General features: G+C 48.6%; 2 protein-coding genes across 2 annotated transcripts in view; one reads left to right on the top strand and one right to left on the bottom strand.

Moving 5' to 3' along the window:
• Positions 1 to 6635, bottom strand: part of cenpp (centromere protein P) — a 41711-nt gene extending 35076 nt beyond the window's left edge. The window contains exons 1-6 of the mRNA XM_079748160.1: positions 6590 to 6635; positions 6259 to 6417; positions 5520 to 5665; positions 5075 to 5163; positions 3261 to 3331; positions 915 to 1011 (exon numbers count right to left, since the gene is read on the bottom strand). Coding sequence (XP_079604286.1) covers positions 915 to 1011; positions 3261 to 3331; positions 5075 to 5163; positions 5520 to 5665; positions 6259 to 6404 — 549 coding nt within the window. The 5' untranslated portion in view covers positions 6405 to 6417; positions 6590 to 6635. The remainder of the gene's footprint in view (positions 1 to 914; positions 1012 to 3260; positions 3332 to 5074; positions 5164 to 5519; positions 5666 to 6258; positions 6418 to 6589) is intronic.
• A 519-nt stretch (positions 6636 to 7154) lies between these two features.
• nol8 (nucleolar protein 8) lies at positions 7155 to 17994 on the top strand. The gene is made up of 18 exons (XM_079748634.1): positions 7155 to 7161; positions 7493 to 7617; positions 7733 to 7795; positions 7884 to 7962; positions 8521 to 8680; positions 9451 to 9722; positions 10100 to 10257; positions 10528 to 12590; positions 12736 to 12849; positions 13152 to 13265; positions 13839 to 13950; positions 14571 to 14712; positions 15055 to 15138; positions 15697 to 15992; positions 16178 to 16334; positions 16741 to 16805; positions 17126 to 17202; positions 17335 to 17994. Exons 2-18 carry the CDS (start codon positions 7494 to 7496, stop codon positions 17386 to 17388), a joined length of 4134 nt encoding a protein of 1377 aa, XP_079604760.1. The 5' UTR covers positions 7155 to 7161; position 7493; the 3' UTR covers positions 17389 to 17994.
• The last annotated feature ends 151 nt before the right edge of the window (positions 17995 to 18145 follow it).

Here is an 18145-nt window from a genome sequence, read left to right as displayed (position 1 = left end):
TGTGCATGTTTAGCGAAACGCAGACCTTTATGGAAAATGTGGGTTGATCGTGTTCCTTTAGCCCAACCGAACTGGCAGCTCTAAAGCTACGTTCTCCAAGTAAATAGACGATGGGTTCTATGTTGCTTCAACAGATTTAGTTTAGCATTCTGCGACTCTAACATCTCAGCTCCACTGGAGCCGTCGGGCTTTGGGCGTTTAAAGAGCGTCCCTCAACTTCTGCATTTGATTTAAGTTTCATATCTTGATGGATGGTGGACGTTATTGTCAACTCAGCACTTTCACTCTGGCACAAGTTTTATTGCTCACGTCCAAGTCATACATGCACCACAGCAGCGAAAAGCTTATCTTAACTACTCCCTTGACTGCGCTTAGACTCCCTTATGAGGACAGCTTTCTGTGTTGTATATTGGGCCCTGTGGCGCAGTATAACGGGATGTTGATGTTGTAAGGAGGTGCTGTTAATTAACTACATGCTATTAATCAAACACAGGCCAGCTGTGCTGGCTGCTCACCCAGTGACTAACTAGCAGCTATTCACTAGCAGCTCCTAACACAGGCCAGCTGGTCAAAGCAGCTTCCCAGGTTCTGCTGGGTCCCTAGTGAACACACGCCATCACAGGCTAGCCTTGAGTCACATTCTTGCCAGAGTTTCTGTCTAGACATAACCAATCGCCGGTCATCTTGATTGAATGTAGCGCACACTGCCTCCGGAGGTCGTTTTGGACAACTGTTTAATCTCTCCCATAACTATTCCCACCTGTTGAGACGCAGGAAACACCTCGTTGCATCGCAAAGGTCACCAGCGTTTTCCATTCACGATTTGAAGAGAGATTCAGAACGCTCGTGTCAACAGGGCTTCGGACCAGACTAACGCGAACGACTGATCAGTAGGATGGGACTACAGGAGATACCTGAAAGTGACGAAAGGTTCTGCGTCGGTCCTCACGTCTCTCAGAGAAGCTCCGGAGTGTTCTGAAGAACTGGATCAGCTCACATCTCTCTTCAGCTCTGGAACACACCAGGGTTATACATTATGATAGTACAATCCCACACAACAGTATTATAACACACCACTACACAACAGTATTATGAAGTGCTTTAGCACACAACAGTATTATAACACACCACCATACTACAGTTTTAGACAGTTGAATGCACTTTTTTAACACACCACCATGCTACAGTGTTATACAGTATCATAAAGTGTTATACCACACCACCATACTACAGTGTTATACTGTATAATGCACTGTTTTAACATACCACCATACTACAGTGTTATACAGTATCATAAAGTGTTATACCACACCACCATACTACAGTGTTATACAGTATCATACTGTGTCAGCACTGTGTTCCATGCAGTGGCACAGCGCCTCCACTCGATAACTAGAGGCACTGCAATCAGACGTGCAAAAGAAAGTGTTACAATTATGAAATATTGTGGAAAATAGCGTTCCGCTACAATAGAATATGAAACACATGAGGATTACGTGGGGGGCAGCATTCCCATCAACAAAGCGGCCTCACACAGCTCAGCTGGTACAAAGAAGTAGTTGAAGAAACACTGCAACGCATATACCACAGCAGGTATTTACATATTTACGTATTTACGAGTATTTACGTCTTCTATATTATAAGGGGTACACACAGAAACAGACAGGTAGTGACAGACAGACAGGCAGACAGGCTGGCCCTGACAGAGAGACGGTGAGACAGAAACGCAGGCGGAGAGGGAGGTTGTGTGTAATAGTTTCCATATTGTGGGCCCCAGGGTTAAGTTTCCATAGAGAGCAGATGGAAACATGGCAGGACTCCAGCACTGGAGCATAACCAGTGGGACTGGGGGTAGAGCGAGCTATGGACGTCTGGAGCAGCCAGCGAGAGAGTGGAGGAGAGAGAGAGAGACGGGTGAGTTACAGCAGCACTTCTGAGGTAGGAGGGGAAGGTGAAGTCAGGTAAAATAGTAGGAACTTTACCATAAGCAGCGTTTCCACGTGGCTTATAACTAGGAACCTGTGGAGGAACTTGGTGAGTTTCCACCACTGGGCCCAGGGTCTAGTTAAGTTCCGTGTTAACTTCGACATGACAATCAGTCCTTTTAATGCATCCATAGAGGTAAACTACATTCATAGACCTATAATTTATATGCACTGATCATTCATATCAATAGCAGTCGGAGCTATAAGCAAGTGTTTAATTGTACTGCGGTACGGGAACATAGGTTGATTTTGATAACAAAGCAGCAAAATAACCTCAAATACTAACGTCTCGAAACATGGATGCATTAAAGAACGCTCTCCCACTTATCATAACCCCTCTCATCCGCAAACTGCCCTCCTCTAGACTATTTGACCCTTAAAAAAAAAAAAAAAGTGCATAGGATATTTTGGTGAAAGGATACAGCATAAGCTCGTCCTCACCAGGCTACATGATGTGGAGGGTTGAAAGTATTTTTCACTGGCTTGAAAATGCTGCATATTTGTGTCTCAAAAAAAAAGCATTTACAAAAGGCTCGTATATGCTTACGAGTCAGTTGTAAAAATACCTTAATTTGCTAATCTTTGCGGGTCTTTAGAAAGCGCTTAAAATGCAGATAACAGACTGAAGGAACCTTTGAGTTCCTTGAAAAGTTCCTGGGTACTTTGGGTGAAAAGGCAGCTATAGGTACGTCATTAAGGAGCAGGTAGGGGTTAGACAGTACAGAGCCAGGTCATTAAGTAGAAGGTAGGGGTTTGACAGTACAGAGACATGTCATTAAGGAGAAGGTAGGGGTTTGACAGTACAGAGACATGTCATTCAAAAGCAAGTAGGGGTTAGAAGACAGTACAGAGACAGGTCATTAAAGAGCAGGTAGTTGTTAGACAAAACAGAGACATGTCATTAAAAAGCAGATAGGGGTTAGAATGTACAGAGACAGGTCATTCAGGAGCAAGTAGGGTTTGGACAATACAGAGAGGTTTTTTATGTTTGCTTGTGCCAACAGCCCAGCCAAAGAGGAGCAGTGAGGTGGACCGCTGGATCAGAGTGAAGAAATTACCTCAGTGCCCCTCTCTATAGCACCCAACAATACGAGAGCCCACACCCACACACACTGTGTTACCTGCTCAGTACTGATGTGTTACCTGCTCAATACTGGTGTGTTACCTGCTCAGTACTGGTGTGTTACCTGCTCAGTACTGGTGTGTTACCTGCTCAGTACTGGTGTGTTACCTGTTCATTACTTGTGTGTAACCTGTTTATTACTGGGGTGTTACCTGGATGCGAAGCTGCTGATTTGCATGTCATCTGTGTCCAAAACGATGTCCATTTTAGTGATGGTCTTGCCCTGAACAAAATCCACAAGAGAGAACCGCATGCAGAGCCATCAGTCCTACATTCTCCTTTAAACTCGTTGTTCAAAAGTAATAAATAAAGACTAAAGTGTCCCAGAGAAAGAATACCGGAAATTAAAGGATCACGACAAGATGCATGCGTGTGTGCTGGTACTATGAGTCCGATACTTCTAAAGAAGAAACAATGTGCTTGTACTGAAACTTCAAGAAGGTACTCTCTTATTTAACCCAAGGCTTCTTGTCTGCTCCCTGCCGGTCCCTACAGACCCCAGATAGCAGAGTGCACCGCCTGAATCCTAAATCTCCAGCCCTAATGCTCTGGTTCTGCTCCTCACCCTCTGGTTCTGCTCCTCACTCCCTGGTTCTGCTCCTCACCCTCTGGTTCTGATCCTCGCTCTCTGGTTCTGCTCCTCACTCTGTGCTCCTCACTCTCTGAATCTGCTTCTCACTCTCTGGTTCTGCTCCTCACTCTGTGCTCCTCGCTCTCTGGTTCTGCTCCTCACTCTCTGGTTCTGCTCCTCACTCTGTGCTCCTCACTCTCTGGTTCTGCTCCTCACTCTCTGGTTCTACTCCTCACTCTCTGGTTCTGCTCCTCACTCTGTGCTCCTCCCTCTCTGGTTCTGCTCCTCACTCTCTGGTTCTACTCCTCACTCTCTGGTTCTGCTCCTCACTCTGTGCTCCTCACTCTCTGGTTCTGCTCCTCGCTCTCTGGTTCTACTCCTCACTCTCTGGTTCTGCTCCTCACTCTGTGCTCCTCACTCTCTGGTTCTGCTCCTCGCTCTCTGGTTCTGCTCTTTACTCTCTGGTTCTGCTCCTCGCTCTCTGGTTCTGCTCATTACTCTCTGGTTCTGCTCCTCACTCTCTGGTTCTGCTCCTCGCTCTCTGGTTCAGCTCATTACTCTCTGGTTCTGCTCCTCGCTCTCTGGTTCTGCTCATTACTCTCTGGTTCTGCTCCTCACTCTCTGGTTCTGCTCCTCGCTCTCTGGTTCTGCTCATTGCTCTCTGGTTCTGCTCCTCGCTCTCTGGTTCTGGTTCTGCTCCTCGCTCTCTGGATCTGCTCCTCGCTCTCTGGTTCTGCTCATTGCTCTCTGGTTCTGGTTCTGCTCCTCGCTCTCTGGTTCTGCTCCTCGCTCTCTGGTTCTGCTCCTCGCTCTCCGGTTCTGCTCCTCGCTCTCTGGATCTGCTTCTCGCTCTCTGTTTCTGCTCCTCGCTCTCTGGTTCTGCTCATTACTCTCTGGTTCTGCTCCTCGCTCTCTGGTTCTGCTCATTACTCGCTGGTTCTGCTCCTCGCTCTCTGGTTCTGCTCATTACTCGCTGGTTCTGCTCATTACTCTCTGGTTCTGCTCCTCACTCTCTGTCTATTCTACTAACTCTGAACAGTTTGCTGTCTCTACTGTAATCAGGACTCTGGCAGTATGTAGGGTCTAATCTACACATTTAATTTGTTCCTCTGCTGCCCTCTAGGGTATGCAGTTATCATTACACACAGAGCTATTCCACGACTAACTGGCTGCGCACAATTTAAAATGGACATTTCTGAAACAACCACAGGTGGTATGGAGGATGATAACTCCTTTGTTCCTTCCACTGATCCAAAACAATCAATGGCTATCAGTTCGTAGTCCAGGTTTTGAAGTGTGCTCAGCATAAACACATACATTTTTACGAAGCCCTATACATTATCGTTTAAATGAATGACGCTTTATCTTGAGGAAGATCCAAACCGCAATAGTTACCTGAGCCTCCGAAAGCTGGAACTCCACCTGAAACCCCAGGTCCCGACAGCTGCCAGACAGAGAGTACTGCTGCACCACCTGTCTGTCGTCTGCCACAAAGTGTATTCATATAATGCATCTCAACCTCAGGACATAAACTTTTTGGAAGAATCAGGATTGCTACGAAAAATCAGCCCAGAGGCGGTTCGAAACAATAGAGTCGGAGGATACTTAAATTGTAACATGTTTTAAAAAAACAAAAACTGGTGTATGCATATTAAAAAGCAACACAGTGTCACTTTAATAAACACCTGATAACTAGTAATAACATAGTTAAAAGTATTTTGAGAGGCTGATGGCCATCCCATTAAGATAGATTCCAATAAAATGATAATGTACATTAAGATATCATCTAACCATCATCTGAGCCAATAGGTCTGTCAGTTAAAGGTGCATCTCTTCCTACCCTTGTGTAGTGTCTTGACGGTGCAGCTGGTCAGACTGATGCCATTCATCTTAGTCTGTCGCTCCAAATCTTCCTCCATCTCTTCCACCTCCGCCCTCATCTTCCTTACCGTCTCCTCTGCGGTCTGCTTCCCACTCAGGGAAAACCTGCAGCATCATTCACCACGGTTACCACTCAGAGAAAACCTGCAGCGCTATCACGGTTACCACTCAGAGAACACCTGTAGCCTCAGTCACCACGGTTACCACTCAGAGACTTCCTATGGCATCAGTCACCATAGTTACCATTCAGAGACCACCTGTAGCATCCCCATGGCTACCACTCTGAGAAAACCTGCAGCGTCACCACGGTTACCACTCAGAGACTACCTGAAGCTTCAGTCACCACGGTTACCACTCAGCGACTACCTGGGGCCTCAGTCACCATAGTTAACACCTGTAGCATCAGTCACAGTGGTTACCACTCAGAGTCTACCTATGGCATCAGTCACCATGGTTTCCACTCAGAGACAATTTGCAGCATCAGTAAACGTGTGGCCATGTTTTACCATTAAAAGAATGAGATAATCTCCTCCCATGTCAATGATAAAGAACATTTTCTGTCAGTATTTATCCACAATATTTCCCCAATGACAAAAATGGCCACGTAACTATTGAGAGCGGTTCAGTAGTGGCCGACTACAATATATGTTAAATTTAACCCGTCTATGGAGATCATATAACCCTGGTATAAGCCTTACAGCGCGTCTTTCATCCGTTCTTTGAACTTCATGGCCATGGAGCCCTCGGTCTCTGTGTGGGGGCCTCGCAGGGTGGCGATCTCCGCCTGCAGGGCCTTGCTCTGGACCTCCAACCGCCTGGCCGTCTCCATGTCCCGCCTCAGCATGCCTCACGATCCGCTGAACACAACACCGGTTCAACTCTCACAAAACACCTATCCTCCTCTCGATAATGATACTGTTAACCTGGAGATAACACAGACTTAGTATGCATAGCACTGAACCGTGGTTTATATCAGAGTGTTTAAGGTTTTAATATAGATTAAACAGTGGTTAAATTAAGTTAATTTACGTTTTGCCAGTTGGTTCAGTTCACGTGCACGGTCGAAAACAAAAACAAGTTTTCGCGCTGTCTGGAATCTACCACTTTTCGTTTTACGGGAGGTGTTCACTTATTGTAAAAAAAAAGAAGTATAATTAGAACGTAGTCTCTGAAAAAGTATTTGTTGAACACTTAAATATATATTTTTTAATTTAGCAGATATTCATACTCTGTTATGTTATGTTTAAATAGACACATTTTCAACTTTATAACTGTTAAAACCCTCCGCCCCTATAAAGGATGGTAAAGCTCATTTGACCCGTGCACCAGTGTTTGTTGGCAACAATAATATCGCTTCGGTCAGTTATCTTAAGTATTAAAAGTATAACAAATATACACATTCATTATTTTGTATTATTCGCTCTATTCAACTTTTTTATATGGTCATTCGGTGACATGAAATGGATATTATTTGCTGTGTTAAGAGAAAGTCATGACTGCGTCTACCGCTTACACTGAAAGCGGAACCTTATCACACGGAACTATTCTCTACCGGTTTTAGACATTCAGTGTGGAGATTTCAGTAGCGCCCGCGTGTACATGTGAGTAAATAGCTCTTCACACTGATCTTATGTATTAAACCCACATTTCTCGACTACATGTAAATTCTTTCCTTCATATGTATCCGGATGCAAACGTCTCATGTCATGTATACTAATGCTACATGTTAAACACAGACTCTACTCACTTTATTTGCCTCCTTCTTAGCCAACCTGTCACGTACAGCTCCGTTATAGAGGATATTAAATGGTTCCGAATAATATATGACTGTAACAGACTGTGACAGTAGTACATGACGTGTGCGTGTGTGTGTGTGTGTGTGTGTGTGTGTGTCTGTGTGTGTGTGTGTGTGTGTGTGTGTGTGTGTTAAAGCATGTCTAAGCGTCTCTACATCGGAGGACTCAGCCACACTATCACACAGAAAGACCTGCGGGACCGCTTCGGGAAGTTCGGCTCCGTGGAGGACGTGGAACTCCGAACCAGGAACGATGATGAGGGTGAGGATCTGACACACAATATTAGAGAAACGACAGTGTGTCAAGTGCAATATCATGCCCACTGATATGAATGTCCTAGTCACAACATGTTGCGGTTTGTTTTCTGTCTTCGTAGGAGTGCCTTACAAGACATTTGGCTACATCAACATCACCATTTCAGACAGTGATTTCAAGAAATGTAAGTATCCCTAGCCACAGCAGATTGTTTTTATCATGCTAGTTGTCGTGGCAGCAGTGAGACATGTCTTGTGGTGTCTGTGTCACAGGTATGACTGTTCTGAACAAGGCTAAATGGAAAGGAGGAACGCTGCAGATCGAGCCTGCCAAGGAGAGTCTTCTGAAGAGGTGAACCTCCATGACCATAAGACCCTAACCCGAACTCTGTAACCCCAACACTCAAACCCTCTAATCCTAACTCTTCCTCCCCCTAAACCCATTACCCTAACTCTCTAACCCCATTACCCCTAACTTCCAACCTCCTAACCCCAACTCCATAATCCCCAACCCTCTAACCCTAACTCTCCAACCCTAACAATCTCACCTTAAACCTAACCGTCTATCCCCTTACCCTTACTCTTTAACATAAACTCTCTAACCATAACTATCTTGCCGTAACCATAACTTCTCAACTATCCCTCTAAACTTAAGGCTATAACACCAACTCTCTAACCCTAGCTCTCAAACCCTAAATCTCTTGCACTCTACCCCTTTCAAAGAATGCTGTGATAGGGTTAGAGATTCCTACAGCGTTGAGTCATGCGTCGCTCACATCCTACACCTTGAAGCTCCGCAAGCAGTGTGCCTGAGCCACGGGTCCACAGCCACGTCACCGCCAAACGGCTTCTCTAAATCCAGCATCACCCTCAAACCCTGACGCCCCAACCCTCTCTCCCTTTGCTCCAGACTGGACCAGGAGCGTCAGGCCCGGACCCTGGCCCAGGACAGCCCCGCTGAACCCCAAAAGGACAACAAGGAGAAGGTCCTGGACTCCCTGAGGACCGCCGGAGTGGAGAACTTCCACATGAAGGCTGCTGTACCAGGGACCGAGGTCCCTGGACACAAGGTCTGTTCCTATTTGTCCCTGGACACAAGGTCTGTTCCTATTGGTCCCTGGGCCCAAGGTCTGTTCCTATTTGTTCCTGTGTCACACTATTGGTCCCTGGGCCTAAGGTCTGTTCCTATTTGTCGCTGGACACAAGGTCTTTTTCTATTGGTTCCTGAACACAAGGTCTGTTTCTATTGGTTCCTGTGTCGCGCTTTTGGTCCCTGGACACATGGTCTCATCCTATCGACCTGTAGACATTAGGTATGTGTCTTTGGACATAAGCACTGTTTCCATTCGTTTGTGGACATTTTTCTCTGTTTCCATTGGTTTATTGATATTCTGTCTCTCTAATGTAAGGGAGTAGAAGGTGTAGCCTTGCTGTTTCCATGTGTGGTGATGACAACAACAAAGAGCTTCCTGTGAACACCGGAATTATATTCAGTTTAATAATTGTCATCCCAAAGTCCCAGAATGCATTCGGAATTTAGTTTCCATATTGTCGTGGAGAACCCAAATTACAATTACAATTAGGGCATTTAGCAGACGCTTTTATCCAATGCGACTTACATCAGTTAATACACACATTGACACGCAGAGTCAACCATGCAAGGCGACAGCCAGCTCGTCAGGAGCAGTTGGGGTTAAGTGTCTTGCTCAGGAACACATCAACACTCAGCTAGGAGGAGCTGGGGATCGAACTAGCAACCTTTCGGTTACGAGTCAACTGTGCTGATATTCAAGCAGGTTTGTTGTGACATCCTGTGTCCCTGTGGCCACTCTGTCCTCAGGAGTGGGTGGTGAGTAAGTTTGGCCGCGTGCTCCCCGTCCTGAACCTCCGGTGCGGGAAAGGCAGTAAGAGCAGGAGCATGAAGTACGACCCGTCCAAACACAGCCACAACATCAAGAGGCTGGAGGCCGAGCCCGACACCACCCCCGTGGCCCAGCTCACCTGGGAGGTCCCGGGGGGGGACGATGACATCAGCAAGAAGAGGAGGGGCGAGTTCCCCCCGACCCAGCCGTGGAGGCCCAAGAGAACCAGGACGGAGCCGGAACCAGCCAGGTACCGGAACCCGCTTACCGCTGGTAGTGTCCGAGGGTCCTAACCCGGTCGCCTCGCTCCTCTTCATGTGTCCTGTCCTACTCTCCTACCCTAGTGTCCTCTCCTTGTCTCCTCGCCTAGTCTCCTCCTAATCTCCTCTCCTAGCATCCCCCCCTTGTCCCCTCCCCCCCCTTGCGTCCTCTCCTAGTCTCCCTCTCCTTCTCCCCCCCTTGTGTCCTAACCTAGTCTCCTCTCCTTGTGTCCTCTCCTAGTCTCTCCCCCTTCGACCTCTCCTAGTCTCCCCCTTGTGTACTCGCCTAGTCTCCCCTCTTAGTTTCCCCTCCTAGTCTCCTCTCATTGTGTCCTCTCCTCTTAGTGACTCACTGTTGTGTTGACAGTGCTGATGCTGAACAGACTAATGGTCTGGCTGGTGGCCACGCGGCTGAGGAGGAGATCCACAGCATCTCCCAGGGTGCACCTGGGCCCAGAGTAGAGGAGGATATCCTGGAAGTGGTTCGAGCGGACTTCCTGGCGAGGTCCAGAAAGTTCAATCAAGGTAACACGTTCGCTACACTTCCTTTTTGTTGTTTTTTCTAAAAGAAACTGGACTTACAGCTGGACTTACAGCTGGCCTCGTGTTTGTGGTGAACAGAGGTGTTAAATGTCTTTCATGACCTCCTGTGACCCATAATCCCACCTCCTTCCTAACGAGCTACGATTAAAGTCCAAAAAAGAAAATAGTATTGAAACGGATATGTTAAGACTTTGGCCCACCTGTTATTACTGTTGCTTAGCCCCAGGATGTCTAACGGAGGTGTTTGTACAGGTGGGAAGGGAGAGGAGGAGGAGTACGACTCCGCGGACACAGACGAGCTGCTGGCCTCCAACAAGCCTCCGCCCTGCTCCCTCCAAGAGAACGCCAGGAAACGCAGCCTCCCGTCAGCCTCTGGGAGAGACCAGAAGAGGAGATCTCTTCCTCTGTTCCAGTCGCCCTCCTCCGACGAAGAGGACAAGGATGACACGGATGCCCTCAAACCATCAGACCCTAAAGCAGACATAAGCCAACAATCACAGACGACACTCTCCCGATTGAAACCTTCACCTGTGGAAGATATTGAGGATGGAAATGGAGAGGTAGAGGCAGAGAATGATGAAGAGGCTGAGGTAGAGTCAGATCATGATGAAGAAGAAGGTGATGTAGAGTCAGATCATGATGAAGAGGCTGATGTAGTGGCAGAGAATGACAAAGATGGTGATGTAGAGGCAGAGAAAGATGATGAAGAAGAAGGTAATGTAGAGTCAGATGACGACGAGGACAGTGACGAAGAGTCAGATCATGATGAAGAGGGAGACGTAGAGTCGGACGGCGATGACGACTCGGACTACGACGCCATATTCTCAAACTGCACCAGACTGGAGATCTCCCTGGCTGACCTGCAGCGCATCGCCAAGGATGCTGAAACTACAACTCCCAGCATGCCCCAGCCCCCAGGAGGAGGAGGAGCAGCAGCAGCAGGAGGCCCGGCAGCAGAGGCGCCGTCTCCTCGCCCTAAGAAGGGAACCACTCCTGAGGAGATCCTAGCCAGCCTCCTCGAGGATGACAGCGGTGACGACGACAAGAGCAACAAGAAGAAGAAGAAGAAGAAGAAGAAGAGGGGCAGCATGGCGGCCATGCTCCCCGCCTTCCAGGGAACCAGCGGCCTCCTGGGGGGGGGGGAGGAGGAGGAGGAGGAGGGAGGAGGAACCACCAGGGGGAGCCAGGAGCCAGCAGAACCCTGCAGGGTCTCTCAGAGGGCCGGGACAGAACCAGAACCACAGGAGAAGGTGGTTCCTCCTCCTGCCTCCACTCAGAAGGTCAAAGGTGGTAAGGTTACTGTGACCAATGAGGAGGAAGACTCCTCCTCAAGTGAAGAGGAGGAGGAGGAGGAGGTTCCTCCTGCCTCCACTCAGAAGATGAAAGGTGGTAAAGTTTCTGTTACCAATGAGGAGGAGGAGGAGGAGGACTCCTCTAGTGAGGAGGAGGAGGAGGTTCCCCCTGCATCAATTCAGAAAAACAAGAGTAGTAACATTTCTGTGACCAATGAGGAGGAGGAGGAGGAGGAGGACGACTCCTCTAGTGAGGAGGAGGAGGTTCCTCCTGCCTCCACTCAGAAGATGAAAGGTGGTAAAGTTTCTGTTACCAATGAGGAGGAGGAGGAGGAGGACGACTCCTCTAGTGAGGAGGAGGAGGAGGAGGAGGTTCCTCCTGCCTCCACTCAGAAGATCAAAGGTGGTAATGTTTCTGTGATGGAGGAGGAGGAGGACGATGACTCCTCCTCTAGTGAGGAGGAGGGGGTGGCACCTCCTGCCTCCACTCAGAAGATCAAAGGTGGTAACGTGTCTGTGACAAATGAGGAGGAGGATCGCTCCTCCTCTAGTGAGGAGGAGGAGGAGGAGGTCCCTCCGGCCTCCACTCAGAAGATCAAAGGTGGTAACGTGTCTGTGACAAATGAGGAGGAGGAGGATGACTCCTCCTCTAGTGAGGAGGAGGAGGAGGAGGAAGTCCCTCCGGCCTCCACTCAGAAGATCAAAGGTGGTAACGTGTCTGTGACCAAAGCCGACGAAGACGACTCTTCCTCCAGTGAGGAGGAGGAGGAGGAGGAGGAGGAAGTGACGGCGCCGGCGACGGCATCACACCTCAGTCAGGAGAATTCATCCAGCAGCAGCAGCGAGGAGGAGGAGGAGGAGGAGGAGGAAGGGGAACAGCAGGTGGCAGCAGCAGGGCCAGACAGAGGCCTGGACCCCAAACGGCAGCTCCTGGACAACAAGAAGAGGCTGCAGGCTGTGGTCCAGAGGCACCAGGCCACCCAGAACCAGAGGAGCCTGATCCAGGGAGCCCTGGCCAGCCTGGTGGGTCCTAAGAATTATCAGAAGAATAAACATAATCACCAGGACTAGCATATTAATGCATAATACTATGCGTGTGACAGTATGGATAGGCCGGTACGTTGTGGGTCCCAGACCTCTAAGATGTATTTGATATGGAATGTTCCAGGACACGTCTGCTGCCGCCCCAGGTCAACACATCGTCTTCGGCTCCGATGAAGAGGAGGAGGAGCCTGATGAGGCAGCAGCACCAGCCAACTGCAAGGCTCCTCTGAAAGGGAAGGTGAGCTACAGGCTATAAAAGGCTACTATTAGGCTATAGGCCAAGGCTATGCTATAGGTTAAGGCCAGGCTATAGGCTACGGCCAGGCTAGGGCCAGGCCAAGGCCAGGCTATTGGCTACGGCCAGGCTAAGCCCAGGCTATAGGCTACGGCCAGTCTATTGGCTACTGCCAGGCTACGGCCAGGCTATTTGCTATGGCCAGGCTATAGTTTACGGCCATGATACATGCTATGTGTACAAGCTTAGTGAGAAACAATATTTGTTGTTTTTGTGTGTGTGTGTGTGTGTGTGTGTGTGTGTAGGACCTGAAGAAGGTGTCAGGCTCCAAGCTGTTCGAGGATGAGGAGGATGAAGGAGAGGGGGATGATGACAGGTTTCTGATCAAACCTCAGTTTGAAGGCCGAGCCGGACGCAAGGTTAGTCCCGTCATCAGCACCAGGCAGACACCCCCTCAAGCAAGCACACATGACCACAAACTCCAAGAAACGCCCACAAACTCCCAGAACAACCACAAACTCCAAGACACACCCACACACTCCCAGACACGCCCACAAACATCCTGACACTCATGCTGTACATATGCAGACACACCCACAAACACCCAGAGACGCCCACAAACGCCAAGACACGCCCACAAACACCCAAATACGCCCACAAACACCAAGACACGCCCACAAACACCCAGACACGCCCACAAACACCCAGACACGCCCACAAACACCCAGAGACGCCTACAAACACAAGACCCGCCCACAAACACCAAGACACGCCCACAAACACCCAGACACGCCCACAAACACTAAGATACGTCACAAACACCAGAAACAAGCACACTTTCCAAGCCCACAGACACAACAACCACGGCCATATGCACAACAACCACGCCCACTAACACCCAGACCACATCCTTGTTGAAGATCAGGTGCCTTATTAAAGTTTTTGTGTGTTTCTCTGTGTGTGTGTGTGTGTGTGTGTGTGTGTGTGTGTAGCTGATGGCGATCCAGTCGGGGTTCGGGATAGACGATCGTTTCCGGATGGATTCTCGCTTCGCAGAGAGCGATGAAGAGGGGGAGGAAGAGAAGGGGGAGGCAACAGGCCAGGGTAATTTCTGTGTGTTGCTACCGCGGCGGCCATTTTGTTATTACTTTAAAGGTCCAGTACGTGGAATTTAGTCGCATTTAGCGCTGAGGGGGCGGGTTGACGCCATCGGATTCCCCAACCTCACTCCTCCCTTTTCATCGACTACGGTGGCCTGCACTGGCCCGCATTGTGTGAGGTAACAGTAGGTACTTCCGTAATGAGGTCATCGTCTACGAGAGCGTCGACTGGCCGAGTGTCGAGGGATGAGTATTTGGTTATTTATTTTTGTCAATCTAAAACGTTAGGTCATATCTTACAAGGAAAGGTCCTTTTACAGAAGGTTCTCATTTGACCCTGGAAGCTCTGCGCATGCCCTTATAGGGTTAGCAGTGGATTGCGCCCTCTGGAGGGAAGCTGAGGCGCTACCGGTGTTTGCGTTCTCAGAAGAACATCCATAGATATTTGGCCTGTTAAGCCCTTTGAGACTGTAATGGTGATTAAGAGCTGTAGAAATAAAATGTAATGGAATTGAATCCACCGGTGTGAAAATGTACCCACAGTTGGAGCACTTCTGTCCAGTGATTTGTATTCGTGGTTATAATGCTGTTTGTGTGTGTGTGTGTGTGTGTGTGTGTGCTCAGTGATGAAGAGTGTAGGGGAGGAAGAGGAGGAGTGTCTGGATGAGGAGAGGAAGACGAACCTGTCCATCCTGCAGAGCGTCCTGAACGACAACCCCCAGCTCAACACCAAGCCCAAGGCCGTCGCCAAGACGCACACCTTCAGGTACACACACACCTCCTCAGACACACACACACACCTCTATAGACACACACCTCTACAGACTCACACGCACACACAAACACACACCTCTTCATACACACACGCACACACAAACACACACCTCTTCAGACACACACACTGCTTCAGACACACATACACACACACACCTCTTCAGGTGTACACACACACACACACACCTCTTTAGGTACACACACAACTCTTCAGGTACACACACACACACACACACACACACACACACACACACACACACACACACACACCTCTTCAGTTACCCATACACAGGGATGTCATTGGCTAAAGGAAGTGATGTCGTTGTGATGTCAGAGATGCACAGGCGCTGCACTACGACCCCAGCCGTCAGGAGCACGAGGTGTTTGAGGACAAGATGGAGGACGCCGCCAAAGAGGGGTACGACCACGCAAACGCACCCACCAGCAGGCCGTCTGCTCCGTAGAAAAATACGTGGCAATATATGGAATCTAGAGCCCGACCGATATATCGGCGGGCCCATATTATCGGCCGATATTAGGCATTTTCCAAACTATCGGTATCGGCCGATCTAATTTATTTTCTTCTTTTTTTATTTTTTGGGGGTTTATTGTGTTTTTTTACAAATGGCTTTGAGTTTCATATCTTAAGCTTGTATTTTTATACATTTTATTTATCAGAACTTTAATAAATTTAGATTTCGACTTTTTCTGTTGGGACAATAAAACAATAAAATAAAGTTATTTTTAAACTGCATTTCCTTATTGTTCTAGAGGGGACTCATAAATAACTACAAATAACCAATGTTAGGGAAAGCTGTTTATGTTTTGTTACGCGTTTCTGGGATTTCTTTTTTAAATATATATCGGCCGACATATCGGAATATTGGATTTTTAAATCACCAAAGGTTTGTACCGGTCGGGCTCCGACTGAGTCCCTGTAGGTTGTCGTGGTAACGATAAGCCCCTCCCCCCTCAGCAAGGCGAGCAGGAAGAAGAAGAAGCAGAAGGGGGCGGAGCTCCCGGAGGTTTCCACGGAGATGTACTACGATGTGAGTGCGGAGCTGAAGGGGGTGTTCGGAGGGGGGGCCCCGCGGGGCGTCGCCGCCCCGCGGGAGGCCCCCTGCTGGGACCGGCAGGAGGAGGCCCCCTGCTGGGACCGGCAGGAGGAGGCCCCGGAGGAGGCCCCGGAGGAGCAGGGGGAGACGAAGGAGGAGCAGTCCGTCTTCAAGTTCTCCTTCTTCCAAGAGGAGACGTCGGCGATCAAGGAGACAGGTGAGCTGCCTGCCTGTCTGTCTGTCTGTCTGTCTGTCTGTCTGTCTGTCTCCCTGCATGTCTTTCTGAAGTAGATTCTTCTACATGCTCTCTTCAAAGACTCATTGTGTGTGTGTGTGTGTGTGTGTGTGTGTGTGTGTGTGCGCGCGTTTGTGTGTTTCTCTGACACGTGTGTGGGTGTGTAGAGTATCGGGTGGAGGCCATCAAAGAGCCGCGGGTGTCGTGGCAACTCGAATCTGGTTTCCATGACAGCAGCGACGACGATGAGGATGACGACGAGGCCTCTGCTGCTGGTGTTGATGATGAAGAAAAGGTCCAACAGAGCAGCTGTGATCCTGCAGAGTAAGTCACCACGGCCTTAATCACACCCACTCCGTCATCAAATCAAACACGCTGTAAACAATCTGCAGTATGCATCATTAAAGTCTAGGATCAGTTTCACCTCAGAAACAGATCGTCCCTCAATGGCCAAGGGAACGTAACATGTTTCATATCCTCGCTCAGCGCATTCAGAGACCGTTGGGTCGGGGGAGTTCATGATCTCAGCGCTCATTAGACTCTGGACTCCGCATGAGTCTGTGGGCCCTAAGGGCACCACTGCAGGGGGCCGGGAGTGGGAGCTAGCCCAGCGCCCTTCTGCCTCCAAGGCCCAGCCTGGCTGAACCTATGGCTCCTAAATGTTGTTGATGCCCACCGAGCTGGCAGAACCTAAGTGTTTGTTTGTGTTTGTGTTTGTGTGTGTGTTTAGGGAGAGCGTGATGTCCTGTAACAGAGAATTATTCTTCTACTACCCTGAGGACAGCAGACTGACAGGTACCCACACTGTAACACACACACACACACTGTAACACACATCCACTCACAAACTCCTCGTCATTGTCACACCGTCTCTCTTAAGGGGCATAGGTTCATTCACTCACACACTGTGTCTCTTAAAGGGTATCGGGTCATTCACTCACACACTGTCTCTCTTAAAGGGTATCGGGTCGTTCACTCACACACTGTCTCTTAAAGGGTATCAGGTTGTTCACTCACACACTGTGTCTCTTAAAGGGTATCGGGTCGTTCACTCACACACTGTCTCTCTTAAAGGGTATTGGGTCGTTCACTCACACACTATCTCTCTCCCTCAGACGGTCCCCTGTCATTCTGTCGCTCAACTCTCCTGAAGGAAAACGACTGGGAGAAGAAAAGAAACGCACTCATACAGGTAACACACACACACACACACACACACACACACACACACACACACACACACACACACACACACACACACACACACACACACACACACACAGGGGGTCAGATGTTGAGGAGTGTTTCCTGGTCTTCATTACAGGACTGTCGCAATACCCACAAGAAAGCCCGCAGGAAATGCACCAAGAAGCGCTGAGGATTGTGGGTAACCATGTGGTGGTGCTGAAAGGAACAGCAGTCATCTCAACATCAGCTTGCTGTTTCTATGTTCCTGCTTCCTTTGAGACTTCCGTTCATCCCCGGAACACGATTGGCCGGCCTTTCTCTCAACCGTTAACCCCTGGAATCCTAGAGCAGTACTTCCTGCATAACAGGAATTACATCAGCAGGTAGTGTGAGGCCACTTCCTGTACTGACTAGACATTAATTTCAGTGTGGTTTTATTTTATAGTATTATATAAGAGTCAGATAAGAGCCGACATCTTGTCTTCTCTCCGGCACTATTTTCTTAATGTCATTGTAAAGGCAATGTCTCGGGTACTGTCTTTCATGAACAGAACTTTGAGTACAGTCAGAAACCCTTTGGTTTCAGTCGGTCAGAACCATGGGTACAGTCAGAAACACTTTGTTTCAGTCAGTAATAATCATCAGTACAGAGAGAAACCCTTCCGTTTCTGTCTTTCATTAACAGAACTGTACAGTCAGAGTATAGCGGGGCATCAGCGACCAACTTGTGTATATATATGATGGTTGATGTGTACATACATGCAGCAGGATGGCCAATTATGAAGTACGAAATATTAACAGAGGGCATCGATAAGAACAGCTGATAGCCCTGTGTGCTGCTAGTGGAACAGCTTGCTTCTTATTTAAGCAGTTGAAACAGGAAACATGGATTAGGTTAGGATTAGTATCGTTCATGTTATGGACAATAAAAGCTTTGTATTAAATAA

Source organism: Pollachius pollachius, assembly GCF_949987615.1.
Source record: "Pollachius pollachius genome assembly, chromosome: 12".
Lineage (NCBI taxonomy): Eukaryota > Metazoa > Chordata > Actinopteri > Gadiformes > Gadidae > Pollachius > Pollachius pollachius.
This window is presented reverse-complemented; position numbering and strand designations above follow the sequence as displayed.